This window comes from Oreochromis niloticus, linkage group LG19 (assembly GCF_001858045.2).
Source record: "Oreochromis niloticus isolate F11D_XX linkage group LG19, O_niloticus_UMD_NMBU, whole genome shotgun sequence".
NCBI lineage: Eukaryota > Metazoa > Chordata > Actinopteri > Cichliformes > Cichlidae > Oreochromis > Oreochromis niloticus.
Genome location: NC_031983.2, coordinates 22,913,170 through 22,932,281, shown reverse-complemented (window position 1 = coordinate 22,932,281; position 19,112 = coordinate 22,913,170). Strand labels below are relative to the sequence as shown.

Here is a 19,112-nt window from a genome sequence, read left to right as displayed (position 1 = left end):
CACCCGTACCTGTGGCCAACATGCACATAAGGATATCATTAGAGCCAGTTGGTAAACCAGCAGACGGTACTTCCCTAAATCCTTATGATGGGAAGTGCCCCCCCCCCAACCAGAACTATGCCTTTAAGCTAGTCATAAGAGCATCGTTAACAAAGATGAATGCTACTAATCGAAGTCTTAATGTGGACCATGTGGATCATTGACGCATCAACTAAGAAAAAAAAAGGGATGAGTTTAATCTAAACCAAGACAAACTAAATTTTGTTAACTAAAACAAAATAATCGAGTGAAATCCAGCTGCCATTTTATCTTCCAGCATCAGATGATATTTGGAAGACTTACGTCAAGTTGTTTAGGAGCTTTAAAAAAAAAAGAAAAGAAAAGAAAAAAGCAGCAGTAAAAGTTAGTAAACTTCTAAGTTTATGTTTCATATCTCGTCAGACTAAAAATTTATGACTCTAAGTTAATACGATTATTTTTTCTTGTAATTTATCATAGCCTGTATTTAAGCAGTGAAGTGACTGTTTTTCTTTTAATATCTAACATCAGACAACAGGGACACTGCACGCTCACATGGTAGCGACTTGTCAGTCACAAAAGAGGCCGACCCTAAATCACATCTTTATCATCTTATTTGATGTAAACAGAACCATAATTTATCAAATAAATAACTGTGTAAGCATTTGCCATAGTCACCGGCAATGTGAACAGTAGGGTCATTTTCTCATGCGCTTCTTTGAAAGCGGACTAGAATAGCCCCCCCTGCTGGTCACTAGAAAGCATGCAAGTTTAAAATACTTCTGCTTTGGCTCCGCTTTTCAGAGCTAGAGTGACTGTTTTGTAAATACTTTTGGAAAAAGATCTCTAAAACTGACCAACTCACATTAATACAGTATTTGGAAAATAGCACGTGTACATTTGATAGTGAGATGAAGTGTCCTTATAATATTTAAATGTCCAGAAATATCCAGAAATAAATACAATAAAAGAGATTTAGCTAACAGATCATTCTGAATGGCTCCAAAGATAAACAGCTTCCAACCGAAACATTATGAAAACACAATGCAGTTCATTTGCAATACTATTAATACTGTACATCGTAAAATGTGTCACCTAATCAACCTGCTAAAAAGCACAGAACCTCAGTTCATATCAAAGTTCATCTCATCCCAGTAATCAGTCTTGCGATTACTTCCAGAAGTTTGAGACCTTCATACTTTTTCCTTTTTCTTTATTTCTGCAGAAAAACCGATCCAGCTGGGAGATCTGAAGCTCTGCACACAACTCGGGCACAGCGGGGCTACAGAAAGTCCTGTCAGAGTCACAAGGACGTTTGAGTTATCACGCGGTGGACCACGAACAACCTCAGGGCTCTGACACAATTTTATGAATGAACATCAAGATGCCGGTTGTACAGTAATCTCTCCGGGCGGCAAAATGAGATCATCCAATAACTCAGCTACTGTGTAGGGGCCGACCCCGGTGAGATCGCTCCGGAGCCAAGACATGAAGTCACGGGGTAGAGTGGAGCGCCTCCAAATTTTAAAATGATGTTGAAGATCGTTTGGAGCTCTGTGGTGGACCAAATGCAGTCGGAGAGGAAGGGGAGGAAATCAGTCTGAGGAACGGTGAATAATGGAGCTTACAGTAGGTCTGCTTGTGCAAAAAGGAGACTGCTACAAGTTGTAAAATCTTCTTCATGCATGTCACCCAATGATGTAATATTAGCTGACTCTACTGTGCTTAAAACCAGGTTTGTCCCTGATATTATTCCAGACACATTTTTTGTAAAAGTCTGAAGCAAGGGCGGCAGCATTTTTTAATAGATGTCAACTTTTTAAAACTTCTGGTACTGTACAGTAGACTTTTTAAACTCACCGTGTTTTGCAGGAGAAAAAGGAAAAGAACATCTGAAACATAACTCTGACAGAGCGTCTGACACCTAATAGCACAGCGGCTCCACTACAGCCCTGGTGGATTTCAAATTCTTGGCAACTCACAAATCAGCACTTTCTCCCTGCTCTACTTAAAATACAGTTTGTGTGAGTGTGTGTGCGTGCTGTCAAGCATCTGAGCCTTTGAGAAACTGAAAAATCGTTTCTCCAGACCTCTACGCTCAGCTCAGGTAGCGGTGCGCTGTTCAGAAGCAGTTCTCGTCTCTGGAGTGGAGGCAGTAAACAAAAACAGCTGCAAAAATTGCAACCGACGACAGCTACGCTCGACAAACTGCACGGCAATAAACAGATATTAAATGCCATTACGTTTCGGCTCTGTGTTTATGGTATGTTAAGGCTGAACCGTTTGTTCTACCTCACACTGGAAAGATTTATGAATGCAAACATGTTGGACGGTTTGGCTAGTCTCTACATTTTGTGCTTATGTGTCACCTTTCAAGAGACTCGCTTAAAATGTCATGTTTTAAGATTTCAAAACATTTGGGAGGCAGCTTGTCGTTCACAGAAGGACTCTGGGTGAGAGGCTGCTGGCACGAACCGGCCGGTTTGATATAATACAACATCACATAACAACACTTCTGTCTAAAACGACACGGGGATCACAGCAGAAGCGAAGTCTGCGATGGTATCACACCGTTTTTATTGGCAGACACACGGGCTAGAACTAATGAATATTGTCATCCTGGCTTTGCTCCATGTGTCTGACAGCATTTCCCACTGACTGAACTGCTGAGCGCCGAAATGGCCTGTTTGTCATCGCAGTGTGTGTGAATGCTGGGGTCACAGCGAAGGAATGTACTTGTGTGAATATAACAAGCAGTCAGCAGGGAGATGATAAAACGCCAGCCAAGATATCTAAGAGAGAACGGCTGAGCGAACAGTGACCTCTGTGGGGCCTGCATTAACTAGAGTTCAGTACCATCAATGCTCCTGAAGCTGTTGAGGAAAAAAAATTCCATGTAAAGGGGACTTATTATGTTCCCTTAATAGGCCCTCCATATTTTTCATGCACTGTCAGAAACAAGCAGATTTAGCCCCTCACAAACACAATGCTTGAACAGTAGTTATTAGGGTAATATGCATTCCTGAGATGGCCATCACACAACCATTCCTATGGCATTTTATGACAGATGTTTGAGTACATGGTACTTAAACGATGCAAACTAAGCAAAAGCAGAATATGTCTTCTCTTATCTTTGTTACAAGTAGTGGAGAATCAGTTTAACTTACAGCCGCCATGGAGTTAATGCGGTCGATGTAGTAGTCGGGCCAGCTGGTGGCCAGCTTGTTGGGGTCCTCTTGCTCCTGCACATGGACACAAAGAAAGTGCTTTAATACAAAAAATATTCGCTTTTTCAAAAAAGCAAAAAATTCTGATCACAGTTAGAAATTCAATTTCTTTTTATGAAGCAAACATTAAGCATGTGGGTTCTTGGTCCTTTGATCAGGATTTCAGATGTCAGTCAGCTGGCCTGACCACCTACAGTAGACCCTGGGTTATCAAAGCATTGACGATATGCTAATGGTGGTTGCTTGGTAATATTTTATGCATTTTATTCATCAAATTGTGATGTAAAAGCACAGAACAAGATGATAAACTTTTCCATTTATTGTTTATTTATTATTTACCTTACAATATAAAGCATCTTGAGACAAATGTTGTTGTGATTTAGGCCGTATAAATAAATCTGAACTGAATTGAATTGAAATCTTCATTCCAGTTATCATAGGAGACAAACCCTTTGTTACTTTGACAATTGCAGCTGGTGTTTACAAATGCAGCAGCCAACTCACTAATGGTAATGACTGGTTATGACAATTACCAACACAAACCATCATTTTCTGAACAGACATGTTACAATCACTAATCAAATGCATTTCATTTAAGCATGTTGGCTCTGCTAAATTAGCACAAAACATCTGAAAACGCCTCATATTCAGCAACAAGTCTAAACAGCTATGAGTAAAGCTTGATACTGGTAGGGTGCAGAAGTAACCTCAGCTGGTTTTAACGTTCAGTTTATTTATTAGATCCACAATTGGATTATTAAGACAAGCATTATGAAGAAATACATCTATTCTATCAATATCATTTTCCATCAGTCAGGAAAGGAGATTTAAAGGTTATTATGAGTAAGACAGATACTCTGTAGTGAGATATTATTTCCACTCATTAATGTTCCCAACTGAGCAGCTAAAACTGACATTAAACACAACAGAAATGGCATTAATTAAGAGAGAAACTGCCGGGGTGGAGGTGGGTTGTAAAGTGGCTTGCATATTCCCAGCAACTGTTGGCAGGCTAAAGCCTATTGGACAGGCTATGCGATATGAGATTATGAGGATTATGAGATTCTGTCAATCATGTGCTCTTTGCACAGAAGACATCATCACACTGGGGACCAGACTTTTCTATTTTGGACCATATGTTTCCTGTTTGTGCCCGCCCCTCCCTTTTGTTTTCTACCTTGGCCCCAAACGTCAACATCCACATAAAGACTAAATAGCTCAGGCATGCCAGTCTATAACAATTAGGTTACAACATTTCAGATTCTTCATTCAAAAGAAGAACTGCCCAGAGGAACGAAGTGTGCAGCAGAATCGTTTTCAAATAGTTCTGCCTGAGATCAATTTGTCCTGGACAATTCGAGGATGCATGATGCCACAAACAAACAAGACAAGGGGGAGTACAGAGACCACGTTCCTCATTCACATCTGGTCTTATTTAGCCTAAGCTCAGTGTACTGGTGGAGCATTATTGTTGTTTTTGTTACTGTGTGTATGCCAAAAATAGTTGGAAAGTTAAAGTGTGCCAAATTAACTCAAATTTGAACAGCTTTACATGATAAAGTTTTTGCCAAAGGTTAAAGTATATTTTAAATATCTACATACATATTAGGATTTTCCTTCTGCTGCAAATTTCAGGAAAAATGTTTTTAATGATTTTTTATGCAGGGTCAAACACTGCATTGGAGAGGTTCATATAGGCAGATTTTCTGCACATTAAGGTATTAAACCTGCATAAATCCAATACAAAAGAATAAAACTTTACAAGGCCGTAAATCCGTTTAAGACATAAATCCTAATTTTTTTTAAAAAGTTAATGCTTTGTCTGTTTTCGCTCTAACTTTATTAACTTCAAGGGAATTCTTGCAGTAGAAAGAAGTCAGTTGTCTCTGTGTTCCTTCCTGATGTGAAAAAAAAAATCAATATTTTATACTACCCATTCCCTCCATAATTTAAAATGCTGCTTCAATATTTGCATGGTGGCCACATTTCTGTTGATTAAGCCACAAAAACTCTTTTCTGGGACCAGCACCAGATATAAAATCCTCTTATTATCTACAGAAACTAATTGAAGCTCAAATGTGGGCATAAAAAAGAGCTGCAGAATCAGCATTTCCACTTATTTATGAATCGCATACGCTCTAGCAGCTATACTTATGTCTAAGTTTGGTCAAAGAGGATTTCAGCCTTCATAATAACCATTGTTTCTGATCCCCAGCATTCTTTGCCAACATGCGATTTAAAGCTAGGGTAAAACAAAAACAATAGCACTCAGTGTGCTACTCAGACTGTGTTTTCCAGTGTTCTGCTGACACGTTCGGGACGCGATGCCAGACAGATCCTGACGCTGAGATTAACAACTTAACTGCCTCCTTCTGACCCTCGAGCCGAGTAACAGTCGTCGACACACCCTCAAAAACAGTCCAATGTAGCATTTACTTTGGCAGTTTCATGAGCTTGAAGTAAAGTACTATAATTTGCGTCGTGTTTTTGGACAAATGAAAAATAGTGACAGCATGAGGTTTGTTTCTGCCAGTCTAGTCATATCAGTGCACACACTTCCTCAATTTTCTGCCCTTTTAACGACATTTCTAAGAGGTGAAGCGATGGTAAGTTTGTTCTTGTGCTCTGCTTGCTTGATCAAATCATTCTGGAAGTTAATCACACTTGATGACTGTTTAAAACTTTGTGATAAGAAGCCAGACTTCCAAGATTGGTGCTCATTACAATTGAATGGCGCGAACAGCAGGCTCTGGATATGAAAGAGAAGATTGTGTTTGTCTTCATGAGTAAACATTTGCATGAATGTGCTTATTGCATTACACTACTACTAAAAAGTCTGGGGTCAATTTTAAATGTCTTTGCTTTGAAACAAATATAGCAAGAAATCATCAAACCTGCTGTTAATGTTTATTGAGGTCATTCATCATAAATCGTTTATGTAAAACTCCCATAAGCCCATTTTTTGGATGCATTACTAATGGGCTCCAGTGACATGCTGTCTTTCCTAATGAAAGTTCGCTTAATACACATTAAAATTACTCTCTAATTATGCTTTTTTTTTTTATTTTAAAGCTGGAAACTGTTGGGCATCCAGTCATCTGAAGTTCACTGTGCTGATTTCACAGACACATTTAACCAGTCAAATACACCTACAGATTCAACAAGATACTGAAAACGTTCCCCTAAGATTTTGGTACATTGGCTGCACAAACATGATATAAATTTCCTGTTTCCCCACATCCCAATGGTGCTCTACTGGATTGCATTCTAGTTGGCTGTTTGAAACAACGTGAGCATTGTGACTTGTTATCCTGGTGGAAGCAGCCATCGGATGATGGGCACGGTGTGGCCATAAAGTGATTATTAACAATACCCAGTTGGTACAGTTAGTAGGGCCTGAGAACTGTCACTCACTTTGTTTTGGACCATCCTCTGTAAAGTCGAGAGATGATTGTGTGGAGAAAAATAGATAAGCAGTTTAAGGTTTTCCTAATGTTCAATTATTCAATTTTTTTTGTTGTATCAGTAATGGCCAGTTTATGCTGTTCTGTAAAGTGGGCAGTGCACATTGTGTTCACAAAGCTTGTGTATTTTGGTCATTTTAATGAATGGAATAGTTTTCATTTCTTAGAAAAAGAATAGTCTCATGACCTTTAAGGTCATTTGAGATGATAAGCAAAGATTTCAGCTGGACTTTTTATATTTACATCTACCTACATATGTCATTAAAATCATGTATTAGCAATGTTCCCTCATATTGAGAAGGTTCTGCATTTGAACCAGATGTTCTCCCTGTGACTGCGGTGGTTTCCTTTAGGTCTCCACAGCCAAAAAACATGCAAGTTTGATGTTTTTCTTTCAACAACAACATTCCTAAGTGACCCCAAATCCCTGAGAGTAAGTGCACATCTTTGTATGCAAGTGATCTTCTGGTCCCCTCCTTGGTAAAAACATTCCAGTCGTGTACTCAGTTGCAGTAGTTCAAGGTCAACTCCATCACTCTGCTGCAGCAGTTGCACACTTACACTACACATTACCCACGTCTGGTGACACCAACTATGATTTACACTCCAGGTTGAAGCACAGGAGGACAGGAATCCCCAACAGTGTATCAGGTATATGTATCTGTAAACCTTTCCTCTTGTTACAACCATCTGTTGAGGTATATATCGTTTCTCTGAAGGCCCTAATACCTGCCTAAAGCCAGCGTTCAGGAATATTTCCCTGTCTGTTTGGCAGGCTGTACTGTTTGCAGAGGCACCTGTTGAAAGAGAGGATGAAATTACATATTTCAGCCTCCCTGCTGTCATGTAACGAGCTGTCTTTAAGATTTCAAACCCCTTAAAAAGGTTTCACTGACGATGATAATTGAGCTCACTGATTTATATGCACATATACCTTTCAAGTCACAACTTCACATACAACAGGGGGTGGAATTCAAAATACTCAATTGGCCACAGTTAAATCCAAAGCACTTTGAAGTGTAATGGCAACCTTATACCGAATGCTCTTAATTTTTAAAGATAAGCAGGAGTGTGGAAGGAAGGTACAAAGAAATAACACCATGCTACAAAGACTCACCGATAACATCACTCGTGTTAGCATGTTTTGCCCAACATACATCTGACAACAGCACATTTGCACGTTCACATTTTCCAACTATTTTCTCCTGGCTTTGGCAACCATCTTGGCACAGTCACTCATTTAAATGCAGTCCAACTGTTCTGGGTCTGAGACAGGGCCAGAATCTATAGATTGGCTCAGAGAGACATGCTAACATGTTTCCACGAGGTCTCCAGTTTCTCTGGCGATTGGACTGCTTGTCAGGCGCCTCACACTCTGTTCCCATTTGCTCAGAGAGGCCCTGGGGGACCCTGGCTGTAATGTGGGGACTCTCACGAGCCATCCAAAATCCCGACAGCACCAGCAGGCAGCTCTGTGCTGAGTGAAATACCCTTTATTCAAAGACAACTTTATAAGCAATAAGGAGCACACTGCAGAAGACTGATTTCAAAACACTGCATGTGTTTTTTGCAACAAAACATTAGCAAAAACATTCATTTGCTTTGGACAGGGCCATCCCGCTGAGCACAGTCGATTCAAGTGTTCAGTAAAATAAACTGATAATCAATTAATTATGCCAAACTGCCTCCACCATCTCGTATTCTTTTTTCTTTGCAACGTTTTTTTTTTTTTTTGGTAACTTAATAATCCAAGATTCGAAGACATATCCACTGAATCAAATATACATTTATATGTCTTTTTGACCATTTCATCTAGTGCATGATCATTTTGGGGGGGTGACGTGCCAAGTTAACAAACTGCATCAATAGATTATAAGGATGTACAATACAATACCAGAATTTCACCAACTGCACAGTAAGTCATAATAACGGCACCAACACCGAGAGGTCCAGTTCAGTGACTCCAACTAGCTGACAAGGTAGCTTAGCAGAAGCAGGTCAGTCAAAATAATGCAGACGGTAAAAGCTGACATGTGGACATGGATGTCTACGGGAAGAGACTCATCACTTCACCGTTTCACTCCCAGAGGTTGTGCAGGAAGTGTTATTAAAAAAGTGCATGTGTTGAGTTCTTTGCATTGTACCTCCTGTAATGTACCGTAGAGGACATAAGCGATGGGCTGCCCAGTAACTACAACAGCACTTTGTTAATGCCTACATGTCTATCCACAGCAATTATTTGAGTCAATATTTTCTCCATATTTTCTCCTCCAGCTGTCATTACAATATGTTACCGCCTGTGGAATGAGAGAGGATCGTTCGACATTCCAGTGAACCGAGTTGTCCGAGGGGAATATTTATCTGTGGAAGCCGCGATATAAAGTCTCACCTAGAGAGGCAGGAAATGGACAGGATATTGAATTCTGAAAGATTATGTAACACTTCTGCAGGTAGCAAACGTTAAGAGTAAGCAGAATTCTTTGCCTGGGGTCACATTAAGTGATGGGGATAAAACACATGTGGCTAATAATTGGAGACAGACGGGGAAGCCATTTCAGGAGATGGGGTCATAGCGCATCATCCAGCTGGGTGATTTGGGGGAACCCACAGAAAAGCCTATTTTAATAGAAATTTAGGACAGTTTTGTTAACAAAAGAAGTTTTGTAACTACTTTTGTTAGTTTTTCCCCCGATAAAGGGACTTGTTGTGTGATCATGAGCTGAAAACACAGCATGAGTGTGTGTGTGTGTGTGTGTGTTTGTGTGTCAGTGCAGTGCAACTAATAGGAGTCAGGAGACCCTGTTTGGCTCCCAGCACTGAACGCTTATCAGGAGCTATTAGATATTACATCGTGTTCGGTACCTGAGGGCTGCAGGATACAAGTCAGGCTTGCAAAAACAAGCATACACACACAAATCCGACTACAAGCAAGGAATGCAGTACTCTCATATAAGGATTTACACATGCCATTTCTGTTTCACTTGTACTCAGCACCAAAAACAAATCCCTCTCTCCATGTTTTGCAGATAAACACACAGATAAACGCCGAGCACCTCCAGCTGTGGCCAACTGGGTGGCTGAGATCAGAAGCGCAGATATCGTTGTAAAGCCTGATGAACTCTGCACTAGACCATAATTACGTCCAGTTTTCTTAGATCACTGCTCATGAAGTTTGCACGTTCCTGTTACAGGAGAAGTGTCTAACCACCTAACATTAACGCTAAGGTTGCATTAATCCAAATTTTTGTGTTATAATGTTCTGAATTCCATTATTTATATATCTCATTATTTCACGGCAAAAGTGTTCCAAGTCCATAAAAAGTTTGGCGCTGTCTGTTTTATGATCTCGTTCAGCTCTTTGTTTACACAGCAGGAGCATTTATGATGAAATCTGTGATAACAAACTGAGTTTATCTTTAAATGAATAGCCCTAAATTTAGCAACAAACAATGATGTTATTTCACAGGGTCGCGTTAAGGCCATCAATTCCAACACTGCTGCTGAGAAAATGTGTTTTCTCATGTCAAAATAGCACTGAGTGCCACACCACCCATGATGCCTACAGCCTAGGAGGAGTGACTCACTTTTGGAGCTAGCCTTGAGTGGCCATTAGACGAACTACAGGCCAGCAGGTTGATACCAGGCTGAGCTTCTGCCATCAGGAGAGGTCAAATTTATCCACAACACTATGTTTTTCCTCATTCTGACATTTGGCAATAACAGTAATTATCTGAAGCTCCTGACTTGCATCTCCATGATTACTGGCATTGCCCTGCTGTCGCATGATTGCCCAATTAAATAACGGCATGATAAAGCTGTAGCACAGGAGCTCCCAGTAAAGTGATCCATGACTATCTGTCGTTGTTATTAGACCTGTAGTCGCATTTGTTATCCCACAAAGAAGCTTTCAGTTCTTCAGCTGAAGTAAAAGACTGTGCCAAAATGGAACTTTTAATTACAGTTTGCTGTAAATGTGTTAACCGGTTTGTTTTGCAGGTGAACAAAGTTAGTCTGTTGTGCCCTCAGTGGCTGCCTCCAAGTGTTATCTAACCACAACAACTGGATCCGACAGTTGGCCGGAGGAAACAAGGGGAGTAGTGTTTGTCTCAGAGGGGAGACTGAGGGGAAATTCTGCTGTCCGCTGCTGCTCTCCATCCAAATCACTGTCATGCTGTAATTCTCTGCAACAGAGGCAACGCTGTATGTTGTACTTGTGTCTGAATAACATGCAATTTTTCCTTGCTATATGGTGGTTCATGTTTGTGCAGTTGCGTGCATGTGAGGGCAGCATTCACACACACACACACACACACACACACACACAGGTCATTATTCTGATATTGCACACCAGTTGTTTTTTCCCCTCATTCTCCATTATGCCGCCTCCATCCATGAATAAAGGGTTTGTTTGGATTTTCCTCCGGCTTTCCGCTGTTCAGTGTTACCCTGGTTTTGCTCTCTGTTTCCTGGCCTGGATACACAGCTGATTTCTTTTTGTTTCTTTTTTTTTTTTTACCTTAGCTTCACAAAGGAAATGATTTCTGACTAGCAGAGATGGGGGAGGAATGACAAACTAATATATCCTACATCTGAACCCGCGCAGTGCAAACCATTTGAGTTCCAATATGCCCAGGTTGTTGCCAAAACTTTGTTTCCACTGCCTTCTACAACTGTACAGTGAATCCTTATAAATGTCTGTGGCTATTCTGTGAGATATTCAATAACTGATACGGAGGATTACTAAACTTTTATGTGGGTTCACATTCTGCCAGAAATTCAAATCTTTCCTTACTATGAAGGGTATTTAAAGTGCAAAGCATACTGAGGTTATATCAGAGATCCTATATGATATCATAGCACAGCAACTGCTGTAGATCTACCTACTATCAATCAAGTCAGGTCTCCTACCACCCATATCTTTACAGTTTTACTCAGATGGCATTTTAAATATATGTCACTGGGTGTTTCCTTTAACCTAAGCATCACTGATCTACAGTCTGCATTTGATATACAATACAGTGCAAAAGTCTTCGTATCTTCATATTTTTTCTGGGAAAATACGACCAGCAATTTATTAAAATGTGCAACATAAATGGATATACAGTCAATAAAGAAAAAAAGAGTCAATTCTGAGAAGCTTGAAATGTTTGTTAAGGCCAGCTTTATTCTTCCACACAGCCTGAATCCTCTTGATTTTTGTAAGCAGTCTTCAGGACTAGTTCTTCAGGGTTCTTGAAGAACAGTCAAAGCTTATTGAATGTCCACTGCCTTTTGTACTGTTCTCTGTCAAGATGATCCCACACTGTTCCAATACTGTTGAGATCTGAGCTCTGGGGAGCCCGGTTGCGCAATGATAGTGTTAATCCTTTGTTTTTTTCTATTCAGATATGCTTTTTACTGCATTGGCAGTGTGTTTGGAATCATTGTCATGCTGAAAAATGAAGCTGCTGCCAATCAGATGCTTCCAGATTACATGGTGGCTTAAAATCTGATGGTCATAATTCCATCAGTTTTGAGAAGATCTCAAATGCCACTGACTTAAATGCAGCCCCCAAACCGCGACAGAGACTCCACCATGTTTTACAGATGGCTGTACACACTCACTGTGGTACCTCTCTGCTTACATCCTCAGTACTCCAACAAACCAAAAATTTCACATTTGTATTATCAATCCCTCAGACCTCCTGCTGCTGATTTCATTCTTCTTCTTGTGTAATTTGGCTTCTTCTTGATGGCCCCCCTATCACTAACACAATTCGATTCTGGATTCATACACGTGTAACAGGAATCATATGTATATCTCATTTTCTGTATCACTTTTTCAAACTTCTTATCTAATACTTTCCCAGCTGAGTGAACACTTATGAGCATGATTTTATTCTTCTGATGATCATTGTGTGGAAGTTTCAGTAAAATCTGACCAATACTCTAAGAAGAGTATTGATTCTTGTGAAAAAAATGGAAATGTGGCCATAAAAAGAGAGATGTAACCTTGACCTAGAGCAGTTTGGATGAAGACCCATTAGGGGATCAGTGTGCGCAAGTTTTACTGTGAACTGTGGCAGAATGGACAGATGACAGATGCTTTGCCATGGCATTAGCTCATCGGTCCTTCAATCGATGAAATAAAAAGGGGGAATTACACTGATGATGTGGGCAAACCAGGTTATTCCCCGATTAGCACCCTTTAGGATCCGAACCCATGCCTACGCCACAGATCTAGTTCCTGACTGGCCCTTACTAATGTGAAGATGTTAATGTACCAAAAATAAACCTAATGATAACACATACACATGCCTCTTCCATCTATAGATAGATAGTGTCCCTTGGCATGATTTCATAAAGGCTTTAATATGGTTTTATTAGGGTTTAACTATAATAACAAAAATAAAAAGATTACCACTTCTTCTGCTATTAATTTAACTGGCATTTCATTTCATTGTAAACTGTCGCGGTGCTCCAGTTTCCATCCTCGCCTTGACATCCCTCTGAACACGCCACAGTTCCACTACTCTTCTTTTTCCTAGAAACTCAATACAAGCAGAGACTTTTACACACGCAGGTGCGCACAGACACACAGATACACACACAAAGCGGTGTGTTTACCCCTTTTAAAAAAGGTTGTCAGAGCATATCACATCAGCGAAGTCAAGCTTGCATGCCCAGGAAAGTGGAAGGAGTGGTCTAGTTCTGCTTCCAACACCAAATGCTCAGCCAACAAAACAAATCAGCAAAAAAAAAAAAAAAAAAAAAAATAACACAGGAGAGGGTTTACAACTATTTATTCAATTTGCTATTGAGGGATGGAGATGGGGCTGAATTCTCCTAAAGCACAATGTAATTTCCTGGTGGATGTTTGACCACAAAGTGAGACCAGAGTTGTTGTGGAGAGACACGCTGAAGGGTATGAAGAAAACGAGCGCTGTTTTGGCGAGGGGAAAGGGGTGAAAGAGAGGGCTAACCATTTTTTTCTTGTGCTCTACGGTATGAGGACAATTCATAGGCAGCATGAGGAAATTGCTTACTTGCGTATAGAGAATTAGGGTCTTAAAAAAGTTGTGGCATGTAACCACAACCTGCAGAAAATATTGGTTAATCTATAGCTGGCATAATATGTCCATATGTTTGCGTCAATGCAGAAATGAGAAGCTGGAAAGGAGGTGGCCTGTGTGGCTGAGCTGATTGAAAATTGTTAAAAGGCTGCCTTCAATAACATTCACTGCTGACAGTTTAGCCCTAAACTGTGGGATCGGGCAGCCAGTCAATATAGGGCCAGCCAAAGATCAGAGCCGATGTACGAAAAAGAACGGCAGAGGCCAACTCACCTTCTTCTTGCTGCAGTAGATCTGCCATTTCTTCTCATCGGGCAGAGCAAACATGGCCTCACGGTTCTTGTCTGTCAAATCCAGCTCATCCTGCAAAAAACAAAAACAGAGGAAACAAAAAGTTTGTTTTTGTTTTCAATTTGATGCTACTGATATATTTCAGTAACAGGGACAGTGGCATGCTTCCCACTACATGTCATCACATCTTCTTGTAATAATACCCTATGAGTGGGAACTGAGGAGACCATTTGCCGAAGTTCTTTAGCCAAATTTTCCCCATTCTATTTGACATAGTATTTCAGCTGCTCCTTTTTATCACAGTTTTTTTTAGCCAGACTTTTTACAAGCAAGTCTGGATTGCAAGTAGTTTAGAACTCGAATTCCTTTAATGAAGAGCCATGCATGTTGGAATACAAGCAGAAGGTTTTGTATTGTAAAATACAGAATGTCACAAATACACAATGTCATCCCTGAAAAACACATCACCTGGATGGCAGCCTATATTGCCATGTAGCATTAATGGTGCCTTCGCACATTTACAAGTTACCCATTCAGTGTGCATAAACACCCACCCCCACCCCATACCATCATAATGTACACTTTGAATTGTAAGCCAATAACAAGGCTCCGCTCCTCTTCAGCATCTTTGACTGTCAAATAGAATTTAAGATTCTGGTTGGTCAGACCAGAGGACAGTTTTCCACTTGGCCTCCACCTCAAATGAGCTCAGTCCCAAAACGAGCCTCAAATGAGCTTCCATGCAGGAGGTTGACATTACATTTGTGGATGTAGTGATAAATTGTGATGGTTTGCAATGCAGCCTTTATTGCCTTGTTGTTTTGTTTCTAGTATCACATTTAAAATGAGAAAATATTTTCCAAAATATGGCAGCAATTTTTTTTCAGTGTCAACATTTGATGTTCTTTAAGAAAAAAAACAACTTTCAAATGATTTGCAAACTATTGCATTCTTTTTTTTAACATTCACCACAGCACACATCCCAACATTTCTGAAAACAGGCTCATGTTTTATTGCAGCTCGTCAAGAATAAATGTGCAGAAAAACAGTGATTAAGAATAAACAAACATAACAGCCCAGTAGCATTTAAAGACTGACATAATATAATCAACCCGTCCCTCGGGACACATTCCTAGAAGCCCTGTTGTTTCCTTATCCCTATAACAATACAGACATTTAAGCAATGAGTCGAGTTTACACAGCCACATTTAAATCTCCTTCCCACAGACAAGTGTTTTAATATTCACCCTGCTGCTCTACTCAATTCTTCAGCTCAGTACAAGGAGCCTCCTGCACCTTTTGAAATGCATATGAGCCCAGGAAATGAGTCTCTGTGTGCCAGGCGAGGAAAAGTTTAAAGGAAGGGGAGTCAGATGAAGGAAGGACGCAGAAAGAGAAATGCATCGGGTTAGAGACCCGGAGGCTATGTGGCTCTGGAAATGGGCTGGCACAGAAGAGACAACTAGAGGCTACATCACCAGGGCTTTGTGCTCTGGCTCAGGCTAATCTCACCATAATAGTTTTGCTACGATGACGTCAACGAGAAGCGGGCGAGCCTCCTGGGGCCTCCTGGAATGAAGATGACCACCAGTGGCAGAGGTGGGGCCCCTTTAAAGCCGACCAGCAGATTCGTAGGGTTTGCTTTCATCGCTTTTCAGCAGGACGGGGTGGGCTGAGATGGCCCGCATTCCAAGAATCGGACACTATGAAGGATGACATCATTTCTCGTCCTTTCAATGGGCTAACCAGCAGTAGCATTATTGTGGGTTTGAGAGGAAAAAAAAAGAAGGGAAAATCCGATGGGTGTGAATTTCAAGAGGGTCTATTACAAGTAGAAACCACAATGAAGCCTTAGAATCTTTAGTTCAAGTGGCTTTCATCTCAGCAGCATGATTCACACCCAGAGCTCATCATCGTGGGTCTACAAGGCCGGCTGTATCAAGGGGGAAGCTCACCCCGACATCTAATTTACATATTTCTCCTCTGGCCTGTAGCACACTCTACCTGTGTGTATTTTTTATTTTATTTTGTTTATTTATTTGGTGGATTAATTGCACCTACCTTGTGAACAATGTCACAGAGTGACAAGTGTGGAGACCTGACAGTCACATTCACACTTACAAGCAATTTTGAATCACCAATTAAATATGTATGTCCTTGTGCCGTGCAGGTACAGGGAGACTACAAACTCTAAACAGAAAGAGTCCCAGCCGAAATCAAAAAACATAACTCACATTTAAATAAATGACTTCATTTGCTATTACATAAATTGAAAAGAAAAAATATTTTTTAATTTGTAAAATGGGACATAAATTGATATTTCTGTTACCATTTGTGTCTTTATTCATTAAGCAGACACATAAAGAAGCGTGAAAAGGAAGTATGCATTTTAAATTAATCCCTTTAATGTAATCTGCTGTTAGAAAACTAGCGACCTTGTGGCAGATAACCTCTGACTCTTTGTCCTTTATTCTTTACAGATTTTGGCTATGGTTTGGACCGAAGTCCACTCTAAAGATCTTTGGGCTTAGAAACCATGGGCTACAAGAAAGCAGCTCATCCTGGCCTGCCGCCTGCTCGCCGGGTCAAAGCCCTGCTGTCCAAGCTGTTGGTCTTTGGAGGAGCTAATACAGAGAGCCGGTGGGGAAATCATGAGAATGAGACCCGTGGATTTGAACCAGATGGCAGCTGAGCCTGTCTCAGTTCATAGCTGATCTCTGTGCTATTTTGTGTTCTCTGTATAGACTCCTCAGGCCTCTCAGTTTAAGGTCTTATATGAAAAGAAATTATGTGATAAGAGCATAGATTACAATAGTATTCCATTTAAATATATTTCATTGATTACATAACACTTTATGAACAGGATAATGTTGACGTTCTCAGGCTCTGCTGGTGCTGTTCTGCGTCAGAATCAAGGAAAAGGGAAAAAGAGATGAAGTTGAAAGTGAGGACATCGACTGGGTGTAGGAATGTTCATGTCATGCCAGCTGTAAGGAGGACTTTTCACTTTCCAGTTATGCAATTTCCCATCGTTTTTTTCCCCCATCACCTTTAAAACGTGCTCCAACACCACATCCACATCACATGGCATCTCCTCATGACCAGTACAACACCCAAAGAGCATGCGGTCCCTTTCTCATTTTTCCAAAACACAACCAAACTACTTTCCACTTCATGATGTACCTCAGTCTTCTCACTCCAGCAAGCTTCAGTTGGAAATTCAATAAAAGCAAAGCTAATATTGTTACACCTGCTGTCTGAGAGGGGAAAATACATACCTAAGGCCTCCCAAGCCCTTCTTTCATATTTCACCCTGAGCTCCCTATCTAATAATATGACAATTTTTTTTTTTTTTAAAGAAGTGCTACAGTTGCAATCTCCGAGTGTCATGCAGGCATGCAGACAGATAGCTCTGTCACTCAATTTCCTGTTTCTAAAGACTGTTGGGCTTCTCAAATGAAAAGGAGTGGAAGTTCCCAGACAGTTATTCAAAGCAAAACTATTTCCATATTCAGCATACAAATGAAGAAAACTGGATTTTTAAGAGCTGCACAATGAGAACAAATATAGAAACAAGGCATAAAAAGGACAAAGCAAAGTGCAATGAACGAACAGTTCATTCATCATAGATGTCAGGTGACAGGACATCTGGGGCACAGTTGCTGTGACCCATTAGTTAGCGAAGTCTCAAACTAACAGTTTTTGCTGTCATCATCATGGTGCTTTGAATCCAGATATCATGACAGCAGGGCAGAACTGACTGTGTTATCGAGGGACACTGAATGCTCATTGGCCAATGACTATACCCTGGGTAGCCTCCTTCATCCACAAAATGCAAGACTGCAGGTTTTCAGGCACTTCCACATTGGTTCCACTTTTCAGGCCTGGAAAAAGCGCCTGAACCGTGAATATGTGTTGCAGTGATCTACTCTGTAAATATAAAAGTAGCGTGGTCTTCTATTATTAATTTTTTATGCAAGGTGTGCATTAGCTTTTAGCTAACTAATCATAGCTAATGAAGGCAATGACCTTTGCTTTAATAATCATTTCATTTCCCCAGTGGCAGCATTATTTAAACATCCAGAAAATATGAATATAGCAGTATTTTATTTTATGGAATCAGTATGAGAGGAGAGTCTCCAGAAAATATGTAAAATGTAATGTGTAAAATGGATGTAAAGTAGATTTCAGTGTTTTATGTGGATTGCAAACACCCAGACAAACTTGTCAGATATATTGCTGTCTGCTCAGTTTCCATTCCAGTCATGTAATGGAACAAATTAACTTAATTAAAGGTTTTATTTAAATCATCCTAACTTTAAACTGACAACAACACAAGGAAAAAAAAAAATCAAAGCAATGTTCAACTATTCCTTTAAAAAAAAACATCCCTTCAGATTAGGAGTGATGCACAAACTTAAGTGAGTCTAAAGCAAATAGATGCAGAAGGTTTTCCAATACTGCCGGCAATCGTAATGATGAAGATATCTTTAAACATTTGGCACATATTGAGGCTTCTACAGCAACATAAAATTAATTTGTATGAAATAACACGCATCAGATGATTCAAACACGTCTGCAGGGACTTTGAATTATTTATCTCCACCATATGGGAAGAGTGTAAAATAGGACAGAGGGATGAGTCATGCGATTGAAGTCTAAGCTGTGTATGAAACTATAAAAGCCGTACGGCTCCGTGAGAAGGTTAAGTGAAGAGAAATTAAGTGTGGGAGTGGAGGCAGAGGGTACAGATCAGAGAATGGGAGCGAAAAAAGGTAAGGAAAGACATTTTTTAACTAACAACTGACCTTTTAAAAATATTCCTTGTGTAGTCATAGTGTCAGTGCTTTAACTAATAGGCCGGCATGGTTTGGGGGTTAGGGCTACATCAAAGCCTGTTGGTTTGGCACGTTCTTAATGCTTGAGTATACATGTCGACATGGTGCCGTGTGGACAAAGAACAGAGGAGGAAATGCCTCCTTTGAAGTGGACCCAGTCCGCTCATTTCCAGCTCCATATTTTTATTCTTGCACTCTAGAGTACTGTGGCATTATTAAGAG

General features: G+C 40.3%; 1 protein-coding gene across 9 annotated transcripts in view; it reads right to left on the bottom strand.

The window, feature by feature from the left end:
• daam2 (dishevelled associated activator of morphogenesis 2) overlaps positions 1-19,112 on the bottom strand; it is a 110,566-nt gene that overhangs the window by 43,800 nt on the left and 47,654 nt on the right. For all 9 annotated transcript variants that reach the window (XM_025900709.1, XM_025900714.1, XM_025900712.1 and 6 more), the window contains 2 exons: positions 14,035-14,124; positions 3,186-3,260 (listed from right to left, as the gene is read on the bottom strand). In XM_025900709.1, the coding sequence (XP_025756494.1) occupies positions 3,186-3,260; positions 14,035-14,124 (165 nt within the window). The remainder of the gene's footprint in view (positions 1-3,185; positions 3,261-14,034; positions 14,125-19,112) is intronic.